Below are 25,247 nucleotides of genomic sequence, written 5' to 3' on the forward strand. Positions count from 1 at the left end.
AAGTACCTCATCAAAAATTTACAACTTCTGATCACTACAGTCACTTTGTGGACTGGGGAGATAGCTCAGAGGCCTAAGTGCCTGCCTGACAAGCACAAGGTCCTGAGCTTGATCTTCAATACCTCAAAAATTAAATAAGTAAATAAACAAATGTCATTTTGGTGACATCGAGCTGTCAGGAGGCTTGTGTACCTGACCCTCATCCATAAGTGACTGAGGAACACTAATCGAAGGGTCATAAAGGGTGGGGCAGGGTGGGCCTCATCATCACCTTTGCAGCAGAGTTGCTGTCAGCACAGGTGCATGCTGGGAAAACCAACAACAACCCTAACTTTACTGTCAAGAAACTGAAAGATCCAGAAAGAATATTCCTGAAAGGTGGGAGTCAGGTGCCCCACTTGGGAGGCCAGGAAACTGGCATCACTTAAACAAGTTTGGGTAGGTCCAGGATCCAACCCAGGCTCTGCATGCAAAGCTCTGGTTCTCCTCCTCCAGACTGGGGCTTCCTGCTCTTTGTGGACAAAAGAAAACATTGTTTCTGGAAGCAGAGAGGAGTCAGGTTAGATAAAGATGTATTTGTACATTTTTATCATCTGGGATGAAAAACTGGAAGTTATCTGGGGAAAGACAGACTGCTTCGGTTTATGGTTTGCTCTTTAAGTGAGTAAATATTTTTCTTTTTCTTTTTCTTTCTTTTTTTTTTTTTTTTTTTTTTTTTTTTTTTTTTTTTTTTTTGTATTTTAGGGAAGGGCCTAGAGGGTGTTCTGGGTCTCACTACTAGATCAGACTCCTAGTGATCCACCTGTTTACAGCCTCCCAAGAGCTGGGATTACAGGCACATGCCACCAAGCCCAGTCTCAGTTGCCGGCTCAGGTGCCCCAGGGGCGGGGCTGGCATGGTAGGCCCAGGGGATAGAACCCCTGGCCCCTGTGCCTCGCTTTAATCTGCTGAGTTATTTGGCCAGCTCTCTAAAGTTGAGAAAGACCTTTTTTTTTGGTTGGCTCAGTCTGCCTTAAGGGCAGGTCTGGTATGGCAGGTAGAGGTGGAAGTTCTACTGCAGTATCCTGTGCCTGACTGCTTTTACATGAGCAGGCGCTTAAACAACTGAGCTAACTGGTAGGCACCCCACCTCCTTGTTGTCTTACAGTCACATGCGTTCTAAAACATTTGATAAAGAAAATTCTGTTGTTTAATGCGGGTCTCAGAAGAGATTCTTTTGAGTAAACTACCACCTTGTGGCAGAAAGGATGACTTGCAGGAGATTTTTTTTTTTCCTTCTTTTATCTTTTTGAGACAGGATCTTGCTATGCAGTTCAGGCTGACCTTGAGCTTACTTTGTAGCCCAGGCTGGTCTTAAATTCCCAATGATCCTGCTGCCCCAGTCTCCTGAGTTCTGGGGTTACAGGTGTGTGTCACCACACCAGACTAAGAATTTGCTTTTAATTTTTCACCCTCTACACATTTTCCATAACTACTGAAGTTAGAAATCTTTGCATCAAAACAAAGAAAACTAAATAAACAAAAATGCACATCCTTCAGAGAAGGTCTAATTTAGACAGCATACCTGGTTTTTGGACAAAGCAATCAAATCACTGACCCAGATCATTATATATGTAAAAGACAGAAGTTTCATGAAAATAAGATTGTAAAAAGTAAAGGTGGCCCAAGGTGATTCATTTGGAAGAACACTGAGGAAAATTCATATTGCTATTTTGTCCAAATTGTGAATTTTGGAAAACGAAGAGATTTCTATTAATAATTGCATGGGACATGGGGGGGTGTTTCTGAGGTTTAGCCTTGCAAAGATGTAAATATATTTTGTAGTGGAGACAATCTAAAAAATGCTTCTCTTTCTTTGTGCTGGAAGGAAGAGTTTGGTGTCTGACATGAATTTTGTTTTGTGAACTAACTTCAAAAGGAGAGTCCAAACAGTGCAAGAGAGTGAGTATCCACCATTGTGGACAAAAGATATGCCGTGTGTCTGGCCAACTCAGTTTGTAATGCTGTGTTTTAGGGAGAGGCTCTGTGACTCTGGGAAATATCATCCTAGAACAGAATACTGTCATTGAACAGAATGAAACAAAAATGTAGGTGGACTCAGCTGAAGTGAGAGAGAGCAGGTATTTAACAGGATCTGGGAGAGGCGGGTGCTCTGGAAGTGCCTCCATTCCCCTGCACTTACAGACGGCCACAGGACCACGTACCAGAGCTGCTACATGGAGCTTGCTGGCGTACGCTGCAGCATCGTGCTTAGCCCCTGGCTTCCAGTTCCCCTCTGCACACTGACTCCTTAACATAGAATTTTCTGACTTCTTTCCCTCAGTGGGTCACCCTAGCAGTCATGTGCTTCGGGGGTGAAGCGGCATGGAATGTCAGTTAGATCGATTTGACTGATGTTCTTCAGTTCACCTGTAACTGTGCACGTTTTCTGCTTTCTCGATCTGTTACAAATGGCTGTTGAAATCTTCAACTGTAATAGTGAGGTGTTGTTTTTTTTTGAAGTTCTATCAGCTTTCGCCTGATCTATTCTGACGCTTTGTTGTTAAGAGCAAACGCTTTAAATGTTGTCATCTTAGAGAACTGGCCTCTTTCTGTAATGTCACTGTTCATTTCTGATAAATTTCCTTACTGTGTAGTTTGCTTTTGCCTGAATTTAATATGGCTACTTTTCCTTTCTTCTGGCTGGTGTTAGCATGGCATAACTTTCTCCATTCCTTTACCTTAATTCTATTTTTAAAGTGGGTTTTGTTTTCTTTTTAGGGACAGGGTTCTGTTATGTAGTTCAGGCTGGCCTTGAACTAACAGTGCAGCCCAGATTGGGCTTGAACTCACGGTGATCTCCTGCCTCAGTCTCCTGAGTGATGGGATTACAGACATGTGCCATCATGCTTAGAAAAAAATGGTTTCTTATAGATAATATACAATTAGACCTTGTTTTTTCAAATCCATTGTGACAGTCTGTCCTTTAATTGGTATAATTTAGACAATTCATATTTAAAGCAATTATAGATAATATCTGCCATGTTTGTTAACTGTTTTGTGTTTACATTTGTTCCACTTGACTTTCATACTTAATTTTTAGTATATCGTCCAAATTGTGAGCTTTGGAAAATGAAGAGATTTCTATTAATAATTGCATGGGACAATAGGTATAAAGTGGGAGCATCCAGGGAGGGTGTTTTTGAGGTTTAGCCTCCCAAAGATGTGAATATATTTTGTAGTAGAGATTGTGTGGTAAGAAATCTAAAAAACGTCTCTTGTCTTTCTTTGTGCTGGCAGGCAGAGTTTGGTGTCTGACATGAATTTTATTTTGTGAACTAACTCCAAACAGTATGACAGCATGAGTATTCACTATTATGGAGGAAAGATACACTATGCGTTTGATTTGTAGGATTTTACTTTCATGGGGGTACTGGGGATCGAAACCAGGGTCTTCGCATTAAATTTCATCTCCAGACCTTTTAAAACTTTTAAAATTTTGAGACAGCATCACTATACCACTAACTAGTCCAGGCTGGGGTCCAAGTTAAGGTCTTCTTGCCTCCACCTCTGGTTAGCAGGGATTACTAGGCCTGGGCCAGCACGTTCAGTTTGTAGTTTTTGTTTTAAAAGAACCCAGATGCCTCAAAACCTGCCTCCTCAATATGATGTTTGCACATGTGAGTTTGACTTAGTCACTTATCAGTATGGTCTCAGATTTTGGTAAGCTGTATCTGCATTTTCATTTGATTATAAATATCGTTTAATTTCTTCTTTAATTTCATCTGTGACCCATTGATTGTTTAGGACAGTGTTATTTAATTTCCATGTGTTTATGAGCATTTGTGATTTCTTTTGTCAATTTCCAGTTTCATTGCACTATGGTCAGATAAAATGCATGGGATGATTTCAATTCTTTTGCATTTGCTTAAGCATGTTCTATGTGCTAGATCGTCTATTATGGAAAACGTCCCATGTGCAGCTGAGAAGAATGTGTATTCTGATGTGTTGGGTAGAACTCTGTAAAGGTCTGCTAAGTCCATTTCTTTTTTTGCTCCGAATGCCCTGAGGGCTTGCTTGGCTGGCTGGAGTGTTGTGGGGATCGAACTAGAGCCACCTGAGGCGGACAGCTTGGTGGAAGCAGCCAATTAAAGAACTGAGCTAGGGCCAGGCCCCCTGCTAAGTCCATTTCTTCACAAGTTTGGTTTAGTTCTGTTCTTTTTTTTTTTTTTTTCGGAACTGGGGATTGAACTCAGACCCTTGCGTTTGCCAGGGAAGTGTTTATTCCACTGAGCCATCTCCCCGACCCTCTTATTTTTTTTTACAAAAGTATTTTTTAATAAATAGATGTATATAAAAAAAACCTGCATGCATTCTGAAGTCTGTTGTGACAGAGAAAATCTGCACACCAGCACTGAGAGGTTGGGTCGGAAGGATGCAGGACTCTGGAACGCAACTGTCAGCACATACAGGGTCAAGGTCTCTTCTTCAAGGTGCAGACACTGACATATGCTCCAGCCAATGAGAACTTTCCCGCAGCCTGCCGGCAGAGGGCAGAATTCGCTCCAGCTGTAGTGGGCGGAGCCTCGGCTGGGGGGGGATGCTTGGGGGAGTGGGCGTGGCCATGGGCGGAGCACCGTGTCGTCAGGGCGACCGCTGCTGTACTGCAGAATCGTGGGAGACGCTAAGAGTCAAGGAGGACTGTGGACCTGTCGGGAGTCCTTCGCAGTGGCCGTCTCTGGGTACCTGGCAACAGGAGGGCAGCCCGGGTCCTCTGTCCCTTTGTATGTCCGAACATCCCAGCGGGCGCGGTGATGCATGACAGGCCGCGGTGAGTCCCCGCCCGGCCCAAGGGCGGGGGCTTCGGGACCTCGAGGATGTTCATTTCACACCGCTACAGAGATCCTCTACCTCTTAAAAACCTAAAAGGGGGCGGAAGGAGGCTGTCCCCAAAAGAAGAGCCCACACTGACACGGCTATGCTTCTTTCCAGAGCCATGGGCAGCAAGAAGAAGGAGATTGCCCTGCAGGTGAGCCCAGGGGGCGCCAGCTTCCAGCTCGCGGCTGGGTTGGGGCCAGGCGGTGGGGGAAGGGGTGCACCTGTGCCAGTGTTCTCAAACTTGAATGTTGTACCCTTCTGTCTGAAAGTTTAAAAAAATGACTTCAGACTACTAGTGATGACAAACTTTATACCGTACTTATGTACATCACATTGAAGCTTTTTTTATTTTGTCTTTTTGAGACAGGGCTTCACTATGCAGTTCAGTCTGGCCTTGAACTCACTTTGTAGCCCAGGCTGGCCTCAAATTCGCAGCAGTACTCCTGCTTCAGCCTCCCGCGTACTGGGATTACAGGCATGCACCACCGTGCCGTCAGAAGCTTTTTTCTTTTTTGCTTATAAGCGTTTATACAACCATAAGATATGGATTAAAACTACAAAATCAGACTAGGGAGATAGCTCAGTGGCATAAGTGCCTACCTGCCAGCTGTAAGGTCCTGAGTTCCATGTCTGGTACTACAAACAAAACAAAACTACAAAATCAAGGCAAGAGGAAATAGCATAATTCCATGTGATTGTTACACTTTGTTTGAAACACAGTTGCAGCTTGCTTAGAGAAAATGAGACATTCTTTGGCTTTGGACATTTGCAACACTGTGCTCTGTTTGTAGACCAGGTTTTCCCGCCTCTGTTTAAGCATCCACTTACTAACAGTTTGTTTTAGGTCTACTAAGTGCTTTTTTCATTTGCATCCAGGGCAAATGAATCTGTAAGCTATTGTCTGCTTTTTTTTCTTTTCTTTTCTTTCTCTTCTTGGACCTGGACAATAAGTAGTGGCTGATGGTAAGGTTGTGATTAAAAAAAAAAAAAAAAGCAGGTATCAGCCCTGGAATTGGGAAAGTGATTTGTCACAAGATCATTTGCTGGGGAAAGAGGAGCACTGGCATCCCCTCCTTGCTTACATAGTGACATCTGTGTAATTGTCACCTCCCTATAAAGTAGTAAATCTTTTGAAGGCAGCTCCTAGGCTCTGCCAACCCAGGAACACTGTCTTCTCTCTTGGCAAGTTTATTTGAGGCTCCTTCTGTGACTCAGGCAGAAATCATAGGGCATTGAGAGACTTCTTGTGTGTGTGTGTACCCCTGAGGATTGAACCCAGGGCACTCTTACCACTGAGCTATGTCCCCAGCCTCCAGAGATTTTATTTTTATATTTAAAATTTAAAACACAGTCTCACTGAGTTGTCCAGGATTGCCTCAAACTTTTGATGGGCTTGCTTTGGTCTCTTGAGTAGGGAGGCTTGTGCTACCATGCCGAGCCATTTTTTCTTTTGATTTAAAACAAACAAACAAACAAACAAACAAACAAACAAAAACGTGAGTATGCTTCCTTAAAAAAAGGAACTTTTATGTATTTTGTGCAGGGTCTTACTATACCACTCGGATTCATAGTGATCCTCCTGTTTTCAGCCTCCCCAGTGCTGGGACTACAGGTGTGCACCACTATGCCCTGACTTAGTGGCCGGCTCAGCATGCTTGGGGATGGGACCAGCGTGGCATGTGGTGCCGGGGATCGAACCCTGGTCTCTACTTGCCTAAGTAGGTGCTTAGTCCAGTGAGCTATCTCACCAGCCCTAAGAGGAACTTTTAGTAGAAGATCTTTAGGTATTATATGCTGCCTGCAGTTATTGTAGACAATATATCCTCTATTTAAAGAGACACAAACTTTAGCACAGTTGTATTCAGAAATTATCATTTTCATGGTGTTGTAATGTAGTTAGTTGTAAAGTAGCGCCCCATGAAAACTTATTACTACCAAGGGAAAGAAGATAATTCTTTTGTAGAGGAGACTGACAGACCACCTTAATCCCATGGTAAAAGTATCAGAAATAGGCAGGTGGAAATTGGGTATCACCTGACTGGATAAAATCAGAGCTGTCCTCAGATTCTCTCTAACACTTCAACCGAGCCACATCATTGAAAACCAATCAACATGAACTAAATACACTTGATGGGGGTGGGGCAGTCTTCAAAATAATTGGCTTATAGTTTTCAAAAGTGTTGAGGTCAAGGAAATAAAAGACTGAAGAATCATTCCAGAGTAAAACTACACTACAGAAGTCTGACCAATAAATCTAGTGCCTGATTTTGATTAGCTACTTTGCCACTGAAGATGTTACTGGGATGACATGTAAAGCCTGAATGGTACCTGAGGATTAAATGGTAATAAAAGATTAGTGGCCTTCATTTTGATGATTGCATTGTGGTTATGAAGGACATTCCCAGGGGTGAAGGTGGGACATCATGTGACAGCTTACTTTCGAATAACTCAAAGATACTTGGAATTTGAAAATGCAAATACTGTTCTTTAAATTGTACTTAAAAATGCGAATTTTCAAAGTAATACTACATTTTGAATACAGTATACAGACATGTATACTGTTAATAAGAATAGATAATAGGCATTTCTTCTTGAAAGTCATATGTAGTAAAAACCAGAATTCTTTTTAGATAAGAGAAAAATCTGGAAAAAAGATGAAAAACATGAATGAATAGCAATGGGCTCATTTTTAATTATTTCTGATATTGAATAGAAACACAAATTGTAAAAGGAAACCTAAAGTATGATTCTGATTGTGTATATTTTATTTTTTTTAAATTTATTTGGCAGAACTGTGGATTGAACTCAGGCCCTTGCACTTGCCAGGGAAGCACTTATTCCACTGAGCCATTTCCCTGGCCCTGATTGTGTATATTTTAAAGACAGCAATTTTATATATTTCTTCTGGACAAAGAACATCTCACATTATTTTTTTAAATGCCTGACCATCACTGAATGCCAAGTACAAATGATTTTCAGGCTCATGGCTTTCCTTGGGAGGGGAGGGAAGTAGAAAGGAAGACTGGGGAGCAAGCGAGGGCAACTTAAACTCTACTCATAAGTACTTCAGAGAACAATGTGTTGACTCAGTTTCCCCTTCATGCCCTCATTGTTCTAGCCATTTGATCCTCTTTGGCTCTAGGTCAACATCAGCACCCAGGAGCTTTGGGAAGAAATGCTCAGTTCCAAAGGACTAACTGGTAATTTCAAATGAAATATTTTTTAAATATATTACTTTTTAAATTGTTGAGTGATGTGTTGAACCATGAAGAGAACAGCTGCAGTGAGTACCACCTTTCTGTAATGGGAGCCTCATAAATGACCAGATTTCTTTGTGGCTGTGTATACAATAGTTCCCCCCTTATCTGAGATTTCACTTTGCAGTTTCAGTTACTTGCTGTCAACTACAGTCCAAAAATAATGAATGAGAAAATTCTAGAGCTACATAATTCCTAAGTTTTAAATTGCATGCCATGCTGAGTGGCAAGGTGAAATCTCATGCAGTCTACCTGGGACATGAATCATGCTCGATATCTTGCCTTCCCATTAAGGTCTAGTAGTTATCAGATGAACTATCTTGGCTTTGAAGTGCTTGTATAAGGGTTGGTGACTAGCCAAAGTTTCAGGCATCCACTGAGGGTCTTGGAGTCTATCATTGTAGAATAAGCGGGGAATACTGCGTTTTTATCTGGCCTGACCATCATGCATTCAGTTTAGGAAATGAGTCAGTAATGTCAGATAACAGGAGTTCCTTGTTTTAGAGCTGCTTGCTGTACTCAGGATAGTTTGGTGCTCAGTCATAGAAACTTCTAATTGCCTGGTACAAAAAAGAATGTACTAGAAGGAAAATGGGAGTCCCTTGAAATTCAGAGGATGGAGAGAGCCAGGTACCACAACTAGTACTGTAATCAACAGGAAACAAAACAGCCGCTGTCTGTGGGCTTCCCCATCCCTTTCCTCTATGCATCATTATGTATTGCTGAATAGCAGTGTCCCTAAAACTAGTGGCTCCAAAAAACAACGCTTAGAGCCCCCAGTTTCTGCGGGTGAGGAATGTAGCTTAGCTCAGTGAGCACAGGGCCTGGCAAGGGTGCAGGAAAGGCATCAGGTGGAGGAATTCAAGGCTGCATTTGGGGTCGATTTGCTTCCTAAGCTCATCCCCGTGGCTGTTAGTGGAACTCAGAAGATCCATGTCCAAGTTCACTCACATGGCTGCTTGAAGACTCAAGTCCCCATGGATTGTTGGCCATGGATTTCTTGCCTTTCTTATTTCCCTGCAGCTGCATAGGAACTGGCTTCCTCTAGAGCAGAGAGCTGAGCGAGCACCAGGTGAAAGAAAAACGCCTTGTTAGCTTAAGCTGAACGGCCCTCCCTTCCCTTCCCCAGTTTTTTGAGACTGGGTCTCACTATATACTCCAGACCAGCCCTGAACTCACTGTGCTGAACTCACTGGCCCCAAAGTCATCTTCCTCCCATCTCAGCACCTAAGTGCTGGGATTACCATTCCCTGCCACCATTCCCAGCCATTTTTGCCCTTTTTAACTGGGGATTGAACCCAGAAGCTTATGTGTGCTATGCAAGTGCTCTGTCACTGCGCTACATCCCAGCTGGCCTTGAACTCGCCATCCTCCTTCCTCAGCCTCCAGAATGACTGGGATTGCAGATGTGTGCCACCATGACCAGCTTTTTCTGGCTACTCTTTCACTTTATGTCTGCTCATTTCTTTTCTCTACATAGGTCTATTCATATCTGCTTCTATCCTGTGGGGTCTCCAGTCCCTACCAAATAACCATTCAGTATTTAAGAACTCTCCCCCCTTATGATTTCATCTGTCTTTTCAACCCCTTCCTACTGTTGTGTCCTGAGGTGAGTCCTGAGCGCTAACATTTTCCCTGAACATACATGTTTCTCCACTTCTTCACATTATTGGTGGTGTGAACACATAGTCCATCATAACCCGTAGATAGTTTTCTCATTCCCAGGCCCAGCTCTATGGTAGCTTTTCTGCTTGACATCTTCCCTGAACTTCTGTGTGATTTCTTCCTCCTAGGAGCCCCTGGGGCTCTGGCTACCCCTGCATCAGGCACACCCCCTTTGGTGTGGCCCCTGTCAGTGTGGGTGCTGTCTGGTTCCACTCTAGACTCTTAACACAATGGTGCTGGTTTTTTCATCTTGAATCTTTAGCAGACTTGCCCATGCCTGCGGCCAGCGAATTGCAAAATCTATGCTGGTTGTATCGATTTTGCTTTGTGAATGTGAGTATTGCCAACATCTCCTGCTTCAAGTATAATGAACGCTTTTCAATTGTGTCCCTGTGTCTTATTTGGGCAACTAGAACACAATGTTGGGATAAAACAAATCATTACTTCTATTTCTTTTTTTAAAAAAATGTATTTGGCACAGAGTCTCACTACATAGCTTGGACTCGTAGTGATCCTCCTGTTTTTCAGCCTCCCTAGTGCTGGGATTATAGGCACACCCGGATTTTTCACTGGCTCAGCGCCCCTGGGTGTAGGGTCAATGCAGCATGTTGTGCCAGGGATCGAACCCTGATCCCTGTGCTTGCCTAAGCTGGGGCTTAATCCACTGAGCTATCTCACTGGTCCTTCTATTTCTCTAACAATACTTTTTGAGAAATTACCATGTTCCACGCCACCCTTCTGGGCACCATGTGATGGCGGCCAACATCTCTTGAGCATGGAGTCTGCTGAGCCTGCTGCACATGGCTCCTGGCATTTTGCTGCCTGACAGAAGAAGGGCTCCTTTCAGCCCTTCTCCATAGGCAGGCAGACCCACACCACCCACACTCACACTACAGACACTCATACGCAGGACATATATTCCTCCCTCTTTCTAGAGTAAACACAAACTTGCTTCGAAAGCCAACCATTATCTGGGAAGTCTTGTTTTTTCCTGGCTTATTTTCATTGGCCTTCTAACATGTGAAAGTCTTACCAGGTTTCTACATGCAAATGCATGTGTATATACACAGACAGACAGACAGACAGACAGACAGACAGACAGACACACACACACACACACACACACACACACACAGTCTCTGCTGTTCCTTCCAGGTGTCTTTGTTTTGTTCCCTGTCTTTCAGGGTCAACCCCTGCATGCCTCCCCTTTTCCCCCACAGCTGTATGAAATATTTCTTTGTCCCCACAGCTTCTCCCACAGCTAAGCAGGACAAGAGGGTATGAGACACTGGTAGAAATGATAGGTGAACAATTAATACAAATACTGCATAGAGATTTTAATGTAATCACAGCTTTTAAAAAATTTTTACCTTTGGGGCATGATTCTGCCTTCCTAATGGGCCTGTTTACAAGCTCTTGAGTTTTCAGACATTTTCTTGGCGTGACTCAGTGCCCTTTTTGCCCTCCATCTGCAACCTGTAGAGTGCTGAAATCTAAGTCCTGTCAGTTGTGAATGTCCTATTCTCAGAAAAGTGTCAACTTCTACCTGGACAACAAGGAGGCCCCAATTCTTCTCATGCCTTGGTCTTTTTCTGGGCGTCTGGTTTTCTTTGTGACCTTTGTCCTTAATTTTTTGATTGGCATTAGAAATTCAGCTCATCTAGAACTGAGTTTACTCTAGCCATCTCCACTCAGACCACCTATTCCTTTTCTGTGCCAGGCTCAGGGTGGGATCCTTTTCATGCACATTTAATTTTTATTCCCCATGTTTCTACTTCCTTTTGAAGAAGGATATTCCCACTGCCAACCCTCTCTGCCCTACTCACTCCTCATAATCAGCCTGGGTCTCACTTTCTGTGGAACTATGCTATCTAGCTGAACCAATTAATAATTATCCTGAGTTGATGACTCTTGCCCTTTTCCAGGAGCAGTTGAAAGAGTCTGGACTATGGGATCAGACATATGTGGCTCAAAACTTGGTTTTGCTGTACTGTGGTTTGAACATGTCCCCTCCTTAGAGGCCACTGTCATGGTATTAAGAGTGGAGTTTTCCCACTATCTGCCCATGACTGCACTACTCTAGCTACTGGATAGAAATGCCACCGTGTGGGCCAGGCACAGACCCTGTGAGCGGGAAGGCCTTGTGGCCAACATCCCTTGTCTAAAATGTGGCCAACAGTGAGTCATAATTTAGCACTCACTGCTGTGTCATGCATGACTAGGCTGGGCATGTCCTGAATGTGTCTGGTGCAGATACACTGGCCTGCACCACTTCCTACAGGCACATGGTTGTCAGAGGAACCACCTTCAGAAAGCGATTTTTCTGTTGTGCTTACTTCATTATATTTGGAAGTCAATATACTGAATCCAGAAGAATAAGAGAATCCTGTGTTTCCATGTTGTTTCATAATAAGATGGGGTAATAAATCCTTCCCCAGTGAGCACCCCTATAAATAGATGTCCATTTGAAGGGCTGGAACATGCAGGAATAAACCCCGCTTCTTGGTTCCATGCAGTTGTTGATGTCTACCAAGGCTGGTGTGGGCCCTGCAAACCTGTGGTGAACCTCTTCCAGAAGATGAGGATCGAGTGTGGCCTGGACCTTCTACATTTTGCATTAGTAAGATTCTTGGCAACGGTGGTACAACACTGCAAAACGAACTGGGAAAACAGTAAATAATGGGAAGCACGAACTGGTGTTTTCAGTTCACCAAAAGATATCAGTAGTTAATACTGTCACTGGGCTTTATAATTTCTCTAGATGTAAAGTGAAATTATCAAAAGTCCTCCCAAATTACTTCCCCAAGGTCCCGTTGGCGTGGGCAGTTTCTCGGTGCTGTGTGAGGAGAAGGCATGCACGCCATTCCAGTGCTCCAGGTTGGCACACTGTCTTGCAAGAGAGGTTAAGGATGTGAGAGGACATCGTGACCTATTAGAGCACAGAGTTTTAAGCTTTCCATTCTTTGCTTTATAAAGGGGCATAATGCATGTCAGAGGTACTGTTGATACACAGCATGAGTTTGAGGTTCAAAGGTAATAAAGGCAGGAGGCAACCTAATGCCAGTCTTTTAAGAAGGTGGGCTTCAAGGACTAGGCACTTCCTGTGAGAGTCAGTTTTGGCACCTTCCTAAAGTATGCAGCATGCAGCTTGCCTGGGGGTCTGCGGTGTTGCTAATGGTGGGTTTACCAGCCAGTGAAGGCAATGTCTGAGGATCTCTCATGTCTGTTGATGCCAGTCATGGCTGAAGAAGGACATTAGCTGGTGGAATTCCCTCAGATAGGTGCAGCCACTGTGTGGGAGCTGGGAGACCCATTTCTTCCTCGCCTGGTTTTTCAAAATGGTGGGCTGCCGAGTTGACAAGACAGCTGTGATGAGAGAATACCAGGACAGTGAGCTGGGCTTCTCCTGGGGAGGTCGCAGTTCCTGTGGCCTTATACCCACTGTACCCAAGTGCCTGCTGACAACTTGTTTTCTTTAGGCAGAGGCAGACTGTCTTGATGTCCTTGAAAAGTACCGAGGGAGGTGTGAGCCCACCTTTCTGTTTTACGCAGTAAGTACACTGCAGTTCCAGTATACAGAATGTCTGAACTCAGGCGAATGGAGACAAAACATTGGATGGTCAGTCTACCCGGACAGAGTAAGTGTATCCTAATTGTTATCTGGCCTGACCACTTCCTTCTTCCTGGAGGGCAGTGGCTATGTCTTTTTAAGCTTAATATTTGTACTCTTTACCTTCATCTACTAAGTGTTTGGCATAGTAGTGCTTGGCACAGAAAGTGCTCAGTAGATAGCTGTTAATTGAATATGCCCTGTGTAAGTCACTTAGTCATTCATTACTTCTTTATACTCTTCTTTAACCATCAGTGGCCCTGAGGGAGGCTTTGAAGGGAGGGACCTAGAATAGAAGGAGCAAATCAGAAGGACAAAGAAAAATAATTTTTAATAGGGGAGGGATTTAAGATAGGGTTTTGCTATGTGATTCAGGCTAGCCTTGAACTTGTGGTGATTTTCCCGCCTCAGCTTCCCAAGTTCCAGAATGATAGGTGTGTACCACCACATCTGGATCAAGAGAAAAGCATTTTAGAACTAAGAGCAAACCCAAGGGCATCCTGGTAGTGGCAGAGGTGAACAAACTCACACAGGAAATGGACCGTGGAGACTGAGGTTTTGGGGTCAATGGGCCTTGAGCTTCAGCACGCTTTTAAGCACCCTTGCTGTCTCTTAAGGGAGGTTTAACTATGTGAGGAAGAGGTCATGTGCTTTGTAATTCATTTCAGGGAGGACAGTTGGTGGCAGTGGTTAGAGGAGCAAATGCCCCTCTGCTGCAGAAGACCATCCTTGACCAACTGGAGGCTGAAAAGAAGGTGCTGGCTGAAGGCAGGGAGCGGAAAGTGGTGAGTGGAGGTCCTGCCTACACTCAAGTGTGCCTGAAGTGGGAAGCCAGAAGCCCTTCCTACCCTGCCCCAGGTTAACCTCCAGTTGTCAGTGGAAAGCTTCCCAAATAGCCCATGCTGGGTCTCTTCCTCACAGAGGGCTCAAGAGAGTATCAAATGCCCACTGTGATATGTCTACAATTTGAAGGTTTTAAATAGTTGTTCCTTTTATCTAGAGCCCTTTAACATCTTTTCCCCACTTTTCTTTCACCCACTATTGCAACTCTTTTTTTTTAATTTTAATTTTTATTTGTTTTTTTATGTGTTCAGTATAGTGTCTATAGGGTCTCACTACACAGATCAGATTCGTAGTGATCCTCCTGATTTCAGCCTCCCAAGCACTGGGATTACAGGCACGCAACACCACACCCAGTCTCAATAGCTGTCTCAGCATGCCTGGGGGATCAAACCCTGGTCCCTGCATCTGTCTAAGCAGGCATTTTAATCTGCTGAGCTATCTGGCTGGCTCTTACTGCAACTCTTAATAATCAGTAAACCCAGAAAGTAAAATAAATTCACAGAACTGAGTAGAGGTATATCAGTCAGCTTTCTGTTACTATAACCAATTTTTTTGAGACAATCAACTTAAAAGTAGAAAGGTTTATTTTGTTTCACAGTTTTGCAAGGTCATTTGGGCCTGCTGCTTCTGGGCCTGTGAAAGGCAGTGTGCATCATAGTGCAAGTGTATGGTAGAGGAAGCCACTCACCTTATAGACACAAAGAAGCAAACAGAGGGCGAAAACCACTGTCTTAAACCACAGTAAAGGGTACACTTCCAGTTATCTAAGACCTTCCATTAAACCCTTCCTCTTAAAGTTTCCACCATCTTCTGATAATGTCAAGCTGAGGCCACACCTTTAAGGTGTGGGCCTTTGGGGGATACTTGCCCAAACTTTAGGCAGTGAGTAGGAGAATGTCCTCTTCACCCCTGAGGAAGTCTTTCTTGGTGCCCCATGGACTCATATTCCTAAAGGATTCGCTTGTGACCCAGACAGCTCATTTCTCTAATTTAGAAATCAAGCTCTGTCATTACCATGAGAAATAGGGTCAGCATGGCTTGGGATTTTGAGCAGTTCTTTCCATAATAATACAAACTGCAAGTTCTTCACAAGTAATTGGACACCCTGAAAATTGACATACCATAGATAGAAAGAGGTGATTTCAAGTGCTTCACACATATGCCAACATACCTCAACATTGTTCATTGTTCAGATTTTCATTCAATTCTAAATAACAAAGCCCTTTTCTTTCTTTTTTTTTTTTAATTTTATGTAGTTTGGTATTTGGTCTCACTATGTAGCTCGTACTCATAGGGATCCTCCTGTTTCCAGCCTCCCCAGCACTGGGATTACAGGTGTGCACCACCATGCCCGGCCTCAGTGGCCAGCTCAGCACTCCTGGGGGCAGGGGCAAAGCCCTTTTCTTATAGGATGGATTATAACCAAATCATCTTTCCCTCCACAATACTGGCCATTTTTTCCTCAAGAAAGAAAACTTCAAGTGGTCACATTTCCATGTGCCTGTGGGGACCATGATGTATCCCTTTCTGCATTGTACTATATAATCTATCAGTTAATATTTATTTGCATTTTAATTCTTTATCTTCCCATCATCTGTGTATTCTTTATTTTTCCTGACTTTCTACATAAATGCTTGTCAAAAGAGATAGAATCTTTTTTTCAGGCATGGTGGTATACACGTGTAATCCTAGCACTCTGGGAGGCTGAAGCAGGAGGATCACAAATTCAAGCTCAGCATGGGCAACTTAGGGGCCTGGAAAAACCTGCCTCAAGATTTAAAAAATAATAAAAAGGGCTAGGGATGTAGCTTGGTATGAAGGCTTTGGGTTCAAGCCCCACTACCCTTTCATCTCCCTCCAGCTACTGGAAAAGATCTTGTAAAATGTCTAAGATTTTGATAATATTGACATCCTCTTACTATTGCTCTATAATTTAGACCTTTTATTTTTGTTGATTCTTAATGTTTTGAAGATCTTGGTGATAATCTAAACTGGCTAATTATGCTCTGCTCATGACCAATTTGTACTAGATTAAAGACGAGGCTCTTTCTGAAGAAAAGGAATGCTTTTCTCACGAAAAACATGATGATGAAGAGGAGGATGTGGGTGAGTACAGAACCAGCAAGCAAGGCAAGAAGGCGAGGCAGGTTCAGAAGTGATGTGTGTTTTCCGCTTGGGTAATCTGGTTATTGAGCAATCAGCACTGTCCGGTAGACTGATCATCGGATGTTTTGCCTCTCACTGCCCAAGTTAGGACATTCTGTGTGGAATCTCCTTTCTGCTCTTTAACAGCATCCTGGGTATATTTTACATCTTTCTGATGATGTTCATGTGTAACAAGAATGACTTTCATGGGCGTCACCTAGCTCTGCTTAATAAAATGATAAGGTAGTAATGACACCAATAATGCAAAGTGATGGCACTGGTATTTTCTAAGTGCTCATCTAAACTGGAAGCTGAAGCTTCTTTTGGTGTCTCTTTCTGAAACACCAGAGAGCCTTCCTCCTTGAAGCCCCACGCCCCACACAATACACCCCTACCCTGCTTGTTCCTTTACTCTGTAAGTGTTAGCTCACACGTTGGGCACCTGTGGGCACAGCAGGCCTACCTGGACTTGCCTCTGGCCACAGCAACCTGGCTGGAGTGTGAGGACCATGGAGGTCCACAGGCTGCTGCTGGGGAGTTCTCTAGGTGGTAACTGGCACGCCAGGGGAACCAGATTATTTCAGGAGCTAAGCTGATAAAGTGAAGGAAGTTTTAAAATTGTTATCACATGCAGTAGTAAGGTCATTTCTTCCAATGTGGATAAGAACCATTTCAGTTGGATTCTAATAAGGAAGGAGACAGTTTAGGAAAGGAAGAAAACCTCAAAGTGTGAAAAGAAAACTAACTGTGAGAGCCATTTGGTTCCTGTAGGAAACAACTATTGCCTCCTTTTTTTTATATCTTCTTTCTTCCCACCTCCATTTTCTTTCCAAATCAAGTCTCTGTAAGGAAATCTTAGCATATACCCTTTCAGTTCAAATGTGTTTCAGATTTTCAGAATAGAAAACCGTCCTTAAATGTAGGCACTGTTTTATTTATTTGTACACAACCAGTAGAAGCTGAGAAGCAGAAAATGGACAGTGAGAGAATGCTGATTCTAGAACCCACTAAGGCTGCATTTGTATATGTGAGAATGAAATGGAGAGCTGCTCCTGGATTGGCCCAAACTGGCCTAAGTTCCCAGCCCACAGGCCCATAGCCTGGGGCTAAGCAGAGGGCTGGGCTGGGGGGGGGGCCCTGCCCTCCTTACTCAGCTGATTGGATGGTAGACTCTGACTAACCAATGACCTATGACTGATGCCTCTGCTCCATGCAATCATCCGGGGCTGGGTATGTAGCTCAGTGGTACAGCACTTGCCTTGCACACACCCTAGGTTTGACTCAAGCACTATGAAACATAAGCAAACAAAAATCCTAAAAAAAAATGAATGGGTCAATTTGACCTTCTCAGGGGAACATGAACTAAGGCAGCACTGAAGTTGCAAGATGGTAGCATGTGCAGGAGCTGAAAAGTTAAGGAAAGATAAAATGCAGCCAAAGCAAAGTAGCTGCTGGAGCTGACAGCAGTAGGAGGCTGAGAATCAGGAGAGGTGGGTAGGAAGGAATGAGGGTGCTGGGCCTCGGCTGCCTCTGCTCCAGCGCCTCCACCTGCCCAGCTGCAGGCCAACTATTCAGTTGCTTCTGGGCTTCTGTTCCAAAGTCTTTCAGCACTTTCTCTACCATGTGTCCCCTCACCCTAGGTTTGCTGAGGCAGGTTCTTCCCCTCAAAGCCAGACTGAGGTTGAGTACCAGGGCCAGCCTTACACTTTCCTGAAGTCTAGGTCTGCAGGGGCACAGCCAAGAAGCCTGGGGGAACGCGGAGCTATACCTACTTCTGCCACGTGGTGCATGCAGCCTTGGCAGGGGCTGTACTGTCTCTGCCGGGGCCCTCCCAACAGCCTCCAAGACCACGGCCTAACAGCACCTCTGCTGCATATTTCAGCATCATCAAAGACCTGTACTCTGGCCATCATTAAACCAGATGCAGTGGTCCATGGAAAGACTGATGAGATTATTATGAAGGTAAGAGAGGTAGCACTTACCTACATGACTGTCCTCATGTCCTTTCTGGTGGATACACAGAGGTGGGTTATCTGCCAGCAGCGTCCTGTGGGGGAAAGAAGGCACAGAAGGCATCTAAGGAGTTATAACTCAATTCCACTCAAGTAAATGAAGATAGTCTGATTGGGACAGTTACTCTGAGGGTTCCCATGTATTTTATGCCTTTTTTTTAACCTTTCAGTTAAGTTAAATGTAAATTTGGGCTTGATTTCAAACCACTTTTGAAATACTTATTATATATTCTACAGATCCAGGAAGCTGGGTTTGACATTCTAACACATGAAGAGAGAACTATGACAGAGGCAGAAATGCGACTTTTCTACCAACACAGAGCTGGAGAGGTCTGTTCATCTGCTTCTAACTGTTCAACACTTGTCTCTTTCTGTCCTCCAATATCATACTAATAGACTGACAGTAGTTTGGGAAAAGCTAGATTATTATGAAGAACAAGAATATGGATAGCAAGTAGGTCCTGAATTTGCTCTCAGAATGATTATAGCCTGTATCAAGTAAAAATTTAATGCTTGCAGAGAAAGATTTTGACTTCAATGAAATGATGGCTATAAACCCAGCTCAGGAGGCTGAAGCAGCAGGACAGTAACACTGTGACTAGATTGGGCAACTTAGTGAGACCCTCTCTGACTCAAATGAAAAATGAAAGGGGGCACTGAAGATGTAAAGCAGACATAAAGCACTTTCCTGGCCTGTGTGAAGCCTTTCGTTCAATCCCCAACACCTGCACCCCCGTCGAAGTCTCAGCTGTATCCCACTTTTGGCCATCCACTATTCATCCATGATTTCCACATATATGGTCTTTTAAATGCTTCTGCATAATCTCTTATAATTATCCTATGTCCAATCCAACTGAGTCCACTTTAAAATCTCACCTTTTGGGGTTCTCAGTGTGTGGTTGGTCGTCACTAGCCCTGCCCAGGACTGTCCACAGCAGGCAGAGATGGCCAGACAGTGGCCAAGTCTCCCGTGGCATGCTGGTGGGTGGCCAGGCTGCTTACTGGCTTACTTCCCTCCTGTGGGTAGGATGGGTTCCCTGATGCTCTGTAGGCCTCCCTGGCTCCTACCTAAGCCAACCTTCTCCCTCCCTGTGACTAGGAGGTCTTTGGAAAGCTGGTACATCACATGTGCAGTGGGCCAAGCCACCTCTTGATTCTCACCAGAGCAGAGGACACCGAGGAAGTGGTCACTGCCTGGCGAGACCTCATGGGACCCTGTGACCCCAATGTGGCTAGGAGGGAACAGCCTGAAAGGTACTCATCATCTGTGGTCCTTCCATTCATTTGAAAACCTATACCTCACTGGCACTGAGCAGAGCGCTGTGGACAACACAAAGCTCACTGATAGCCAGGAGGTGCCAACACCCTCCTGCTCTGATCCTGGTGCCCAGCGTGTCAAGCACCTACCTCCTGGGAATGGGTTCCTCCCTCCTCTACCTTCTTATGGAGGCTGCTGCTCAATTCAGTCCTCATGATGTATCTCTTAGCCAGAAGAGTCCCAGAATACATCTTCCAGAGCCTTACTCAGGGTTGTCAAGTAATAGCCTGGGGGTGGCCAGGAATCTGCATTGTGGACACAGCTCCCCACCCATCCTCTGGGGGTGTCTTGAGGCCCTCTGGAGTCAGAGTACAATGGTCATCATACTACACCAGTCTGGTGTGGTCTCCTTGGCCCTGTGATGAGTTGCTTGGGTGTCACCAATGCCAAACCTATGGACCTTGGTGTTTGACACTGTGAGATCCAGATGACAGGAAAGGACTCATTAAGAGGCCCAGGAATTGCAGTTATACCTTAGAAGATGCCAAGAGCATTTGTGTGTGAGGCAATTGGGTTAGAAAAAGAGGCTAGGACAGGCAGTGAGAACAGTGCTTGAAATACAGAAGTCCTTGGAGCTGGCCTTTAACAGTAGCACTGGCAAAACCGCAGCGTCTGTGCTAACATCTTACTCGTGTGTTTGAATGGGAATGGCGCTCTCTCCTTCATAGCTCCACACAAGCAGTGAGATCCTGTGTGTAAAACACTGGGCCAGCAGTGTGCCTCTTATTATCAGCTACTGCTGCATCTACACCATTCTTGGTAGCTCTACAAAGAAGTAATTTCACAGAAATAGAGGGTGCATGCTGATTGGTAGATGAAGTCATGTTGCCAGAAGCAAAACCTTTCTTTACAGAGGAAGCAATTATTTCTTTTACTTTTCACCAATGTTCCCAGTCTTCGGGCTCAGTATGGCACAGAAATGCCCTTTAATGCTGTCCATGGAAGCCGAGACAGAGAAGATGCCGACAGAGAACTGGCATTGCTTTTCCCCAGTTTTAAGTTTTCAGATGAAAACACGGAAGCCTTTCAGGGTAAGTTCTCAAGGCAGATTTATTAAATTGGAAGTGAAAAGGAATTTGTGACTATGTGCTTAAGTATGTATTTGGTTACTATTAATTCAATCTAATAAAGTCTGTTCTGAAAATATGGGTCATCAAGTAACTTTAGTATTAAACTACTTGTTTTCATAGAGCAGTAATATTGTTTCTCAATACCTTAGTACAATTTTTTGCTGCTTATTTTTGAGTCATATTTTCATTGAAAAGGCACTTTGCATTTTCACATGGAAACCACTGGGAAAATGTATATAATTTTCTTTTTTTGGGTACTGGCAATCAAACTCAGGGCCTTGTGTTGTCGGGCAGATGCTGTGCTGCTTAGCTAAATCCCTGGCTCTATGTAATTTTCTAAAACCTGCTTCAAAGCCAAGTGGCTCCTTCCTGTCCTCCATGCTCCACCTACCCGTGGTGGAGTCCCCGGGGCTTGAAGAGCAGGGATTGCCCAGTAGGCCCTGTCCTGGAGCCCACGCTGGCTTGGGTGATCAGAGCCCAGGACCTTCTCCTTTGTGGGGGGCACTCACAGCCTTCAGAAAGGTGCACCTCACCCATCAGCACCTCTAAATCTGGGTGAGAACCCAAGGGATCCAGAGCACACATGACAGCTCTGCCTAAGAAGGGGAAGGGCTGTGCCATTCCTGCTGCTGAGGTATGTCTACACCTTGAGACTGAGGCGAGGTTGAAAGGCTAGGGGATGAGATGAGCATCCTAGGAAAAACTAAAGCATGTATGGTTTGGACCTTTGAGAGGAACACCACTGCGGATCTGAAGTGGTTATAACCTGTGTGTCTGGTTGGGTCCTAACCAATGTGTTCCATAAGTGTTTGGTATGCTCATGGTCTTAAGATCTAAAGACCAACCTTGTCTCAATGAGGTGGACAGAGGGCAAGATAAGGCAGGCAAGAAGCTGGCTTGTGCTGCACCCTGTTGAATCCTTCCTGTGGCCCTGGGAGGTAATTTTTCCCAAGGCCAGCTGAAGAAGCAGCTGAGTGCACCAGAGCTTAGGGAGTCAGGAAGTCCTAGGAAGTAAGGTACAAGGGACCCAGGTTGAGTCCAGTGCACATCGTTCCTCAGTCAGCCCTGCCAGGGCCAACTCTCCTCCATCTGCACTTATGTGCATTTCCTTTGTGCCCAGGGTCACAGGAGGCACACTGGTGTTAACTCTAGGCCAAGTTAGGAGCAGCAGAAGGGTAAACTAGTCAGGAAACACTAGTGAGAGTTGGGCGAGTTGGAGTCTCTTTGGACTCAGATGGTAGCAAGTGAAGTGAAACAGTGTGAGCCCAGATGGCACCTCAGGAACAAGTGCCCATGTGGCCTCTGGCAAGCACTGCTTTGAAGTGGCTCCACTGGAGTTTTGATGTGTCATATCTTGATTGGGGCGCAGATGTACTTCCACTTACCTAGCATGGTTCCTGCCAAGGAAAAGGCCCTGAGGGTGGGGGCTCAAGCTTCATAGACACACGGTCCTGAGGAATCCTGGCTCTACTATTCAGCTGAATACCTTCTGGAAAGTTACTTACCCTCTCTGTGCCTCAGTTTCCTCATCTGTGAAATGGAAATAACCCTGAACTAGTAGGTCCATCTTCCTCACAGATCTGTCGTGAAGATAAAAGGAGACAGGATGTAAAGCCCATAACCTGGTAGCACCTGTGCTGCATAAATGTCTTCCATTCTCCTAGTCTTTATCCCTAATAGTCCTGTCCCTCCTAGCCTGCCCCCTAGCTGGGTCCTCAGTGATATAGTTAGCTCTTGCTTTCCCTGCTTCTCTGTGGACAGTGGATGGCCTGGAGGACTGGCTGCTGCTGTTTCAGAAGTCCTGCAGAACATCTGTCATCCCACAGGTGCCGAGGCTGAAGGTGTGCTGCTGAGGATGTGAGCGGAGATGCTATACTGTTCTGAGCACAGTACCCAGGGAAGGGCACAAGGCTGTGACACGCAACGTCCAAGCACTCGTGTCTGCATGGAAGGAACCTCACAATAAGAACTTTTTGTGCACCAATGCCTCCTTGGTTTAGTGGCCTTTGTGGACAATGAAAATAATAGTACTCTCTTGCCTTATTAAACAGTCTATAGAACATAAAACTTTTTTTTGGATTTTACCAAATACGCCTGAGTTACTGTACTGTACTATGCTGAGACATGGCATCACCTTAGGGGATACTGAGTCACACAGGGCAGAGCCTTCCCAACAGTAAACCTACTCAATAAACCTATTGATAAACAATTATAAATGCTAACTTGCTAACTATGAACTCAGGTTCAATGAGGTGGGCTGCGACATTGCTAGCACACTGCTGTGGGGGCAGGTATGAACCAGCTTGCACAACAGCCACCTAACCCTGCCAGATCTGGTCTGTCCATCTGTGGTTCTCCACGAATTGGGACATTCAAAAAGCCACAGAAAGTTGTACGTGGAAGCAGGAGCCAACTAAGTTTCTTGGTATTTCCTCACTTCTTTTGCTAAGGCTTAATTTTAGACCTGAAAGCTCTGAGTGGAACCAGGCTGTCTCCAGCTTTCACCAACTGGCTTTTGCCAGTCTTCTAAGGGACTTCCTTTGAGGGGCACAGTGAACAGAAGTCCTGGTAGTATTACCATGCCCTGCCACTTCCTCTTGGCAATTTGCTCTTATTGTAAGGTCACCAAGCCTTTGTATACCCTATTCTGAGGAAAAAGGCTGAGTTCTTCCACACTATGAAGGAAATGCCAATAATCCCTCATTTGCTGGTTTTCTCTAGAGCATACTCCTAGGGCCTGAAGTTCCTTAAATGGGCAGTGGGCCCCAGAAGACAGCGTTACATTTTCTGGCCCAAGGCAGTAGGTAGGCCCTACCATTTAAGGCCACTGTTATTTTTTGTGACTTCTGTCACCTCTGGATGAAGATGCCATGCCCATATTCCTTTGTAAAGGATCTGCCCAGGGTCCTTTGTAAATTGTGCTCAGCAGAGTTGTAGGGAAGCAGGACCCACTGTTCTGGAAACGCAGGCCCACAGCTCACTGTGAGCTTCCCTTGTGTGTGGGCTCAAGAGGTGGACTTGATCTGGCAACTGACTTTGAGGAGCAGAACAGCGCTACACTCAGGCTTCCACACCACAGGTAGCTCTGAATGAGCTGGGGTGTGTGGGGGGGTTGTTTGTGTTCCATGGACTAGAATCACCCCAGAAGCCAGGAAGCAAAGGATCTTCCATCATGGTGAGATGAGATGGAGTGATGGAACCTCTAAAAGCAGGAGATGAGCTAAGCTGAGGATGCAATGCATTTTTGTCATTCATGAATCATTGAACCTTCCCAGAAATAGCTACGAGGGCCAGGGCTGGGCAGGGTAAAGCTCAGGAGGCACTGGGTGACAGGGCCAGAGAGAGGGAGGAATGGTCACACACACACACACACACACACACACACACACACACAAACCCTTCTATTACTCAGGCTGCTCAGGGGTGCTGTGGCGTCCCCCAAAGTTAATGGCATATGGAGGGCTGGGTGAGAACTCCTGAGAGGGGTTTAAGGCCTGCTCACTCTCAGAGGACAGTACTTCTGGTGGAAGCCTGGATCCAGCTTCTCACAACTGAAGCTACTTTGGGATGGACCTATGGAACAGTGAGGGCTGCCAGCTCCTCAGTATGGTGCCTGATGGAAGGAGGCCAGGACGCCCCACAAGGACAAGAAGTGTGGCTCCACTCCAAGGGCTGGCTGTGGCCCTGCCTCAGTAAGATGGCCAATGGCCTGGCAAAGCCAAAGCCAGCCTTTGCTGGCAGAGCCAGAGAGAGGAAAGGTAGCCTGGCAGACAACGCCATAGGCCTTGGAGGAGGGGCTGGTTCCCTTGGCTTTCTTTAGCTAAGTCCTAAACCAAAAGTTCCATCACATGAAAAACAAAACACATGCCCCTCTGCTCACTACTCAGGGAAGGTCAGTGCAAGGGGCAGGATGGGACAGCACCAGTCTCCATCCCAGGTGGCAAAGTGCCTCAACCCTTTCCTGCTAACCCTCCCTGAGGACCAAGGGGAAAGAGTGCCTCTTTCTTTTTCTCACTCAGTTCTCAGTTCCAGGTTTTCCTCCTGGTAATGACAAAAATGGGGCAAACCTGGCTTTTCTATCTTCTCAGGTCCCCTCAGAGTTCCCTGCCACTACAACTCCCTTCCTTACAAGCCATCTCACTATCCTCTCTCCTGTGCTCTGGGGCAGGTACCCTTAGGTTTCTGTTTCCAGTGAGGGCTTGAGTTGGGAAGCGCTGTGCACATCTCAAAGACAGAGCAAAGGCAGCATACAGTAATCGAGTGCACCTGTGTCCTGGCAGAGGCCTGGCCACCTGAGTCCAGTGGGTGGTGGTTGTGGAGGTGTGGCATAAGTAAGAAGAGGATGAGGCAGACAACACTGCAGGGCAAGGGGACTGTGACTTAGTGGTTGGGAGTGGCCACTGAGCAAAGGCCTGCTGTCTTCAGGAGGCCAGGGAGGGTGGGGTCTTCAATGGGGCAACTGCTTCTGAA

General features: G+C 45.2%; 1 protein-coding gene and 1 long non-coding RNA gene across 7 annotated transcripts; one reads left to right on the forward strand and one right to left on the reverse strand.

Annotated features, from left to right (window-relative positions):
- Positions 1–4,348: 4,348 nt before the first annotated feature.
- Positions 4,349–22,931, forward strand: Nme9 (NME/NM23 family member 9). 6 transcript variants are annotated; one of them, XM_023704144.1, is made up of 12 exons: positions 4,349–4,763; positions 4,972–5,008; positions 8,000–8,057; positions 12,296–12,399; positions 13,259–13,417; positions 14,058–14,174; positions 16,263–16,338; positions 18,260–18,339; positions 18,627–18,719; positions 19,489–19,643; positions 20,602–20,738; positions 22,604–22,931. In XM_023704144.1, the coding sequence occupies exons 2-12, from the start codon at positions 4,976–4,978 to the stop codon at positions 22,636–22,638; spliced, it is 1,047 nt and encodes a 348-aa protein (XP_023559912.1). In that variant the 5' UTR covers positions 4,349–4,763; positions 4,972–4,975; the 3' UTR covers positions 22,639–22,931. The 6 variants fall into 6 exon arrangements, with proteins under 6 accessions (XP_023559912.1, XP_023559918.1, XP_023559914.1 ...); XM_023704150.1 differs by having other exon boundaries at positions 13,259–13,330; XM_023704146.1 differs by having other exon boundaries at positions 4,349–4,748.
- On the reverse strand, positions 5,042–18,619 carry LOC111813454. Its single transcript, XR_002818712.1, has 3 exons — positions 18,360–18,619; positions 9,066–9,171; positions 5,042–5,119 (listed from the first exon to the last, which is right to left on the reverse strand). It is a non-coding gene; the product is annotated as an uncharacterized LOC111813454 (long non-coding RNA).
- Positions 22,932–25,247: the final 2,316 nt, after the last annotated feature.

The sequence above is a fragment of the Octodon degus genome, unplaced genomic scaffold (genome assembly GCF_000260255.1).
Source record: "Octodon degus isolate 3935 unplaced genomic scaffold, OctDeg1.0 scaffold00008, whole genome shotgun sequence".
NCBI classification, from domain to species: domain Eukaryota; kingdom Metazoa; phylum Chordata; class Mammalia; order Rodentia; family Octodontidae; genus Octodon; species Octodon degus.

Excerpts from the sequence above, each read along its gene's own strand:
- Nme9 (XM_023704144.1), top strand. The coding sequence starts at position 4,976 with ATGGGCAGCAAGAAGAAGGAGATTGCCCTGCAG. Across the intron at positions 8,058-12,295 it reads CAGTTCCAAAGGACTAACTG|TTGTTGATGTCTACCAAGGC; the intron begins GTAATTTCAAAT and ends GGTTCCATGCAG. Across the intron at positions 12,400-13,258 it reads ACCTTCTACATTTTGCATTA|GCAGAGGCAGACTGTCTTGA; the intron begins GTAAGATTCTTG and ends TGTTTTCTTTAG.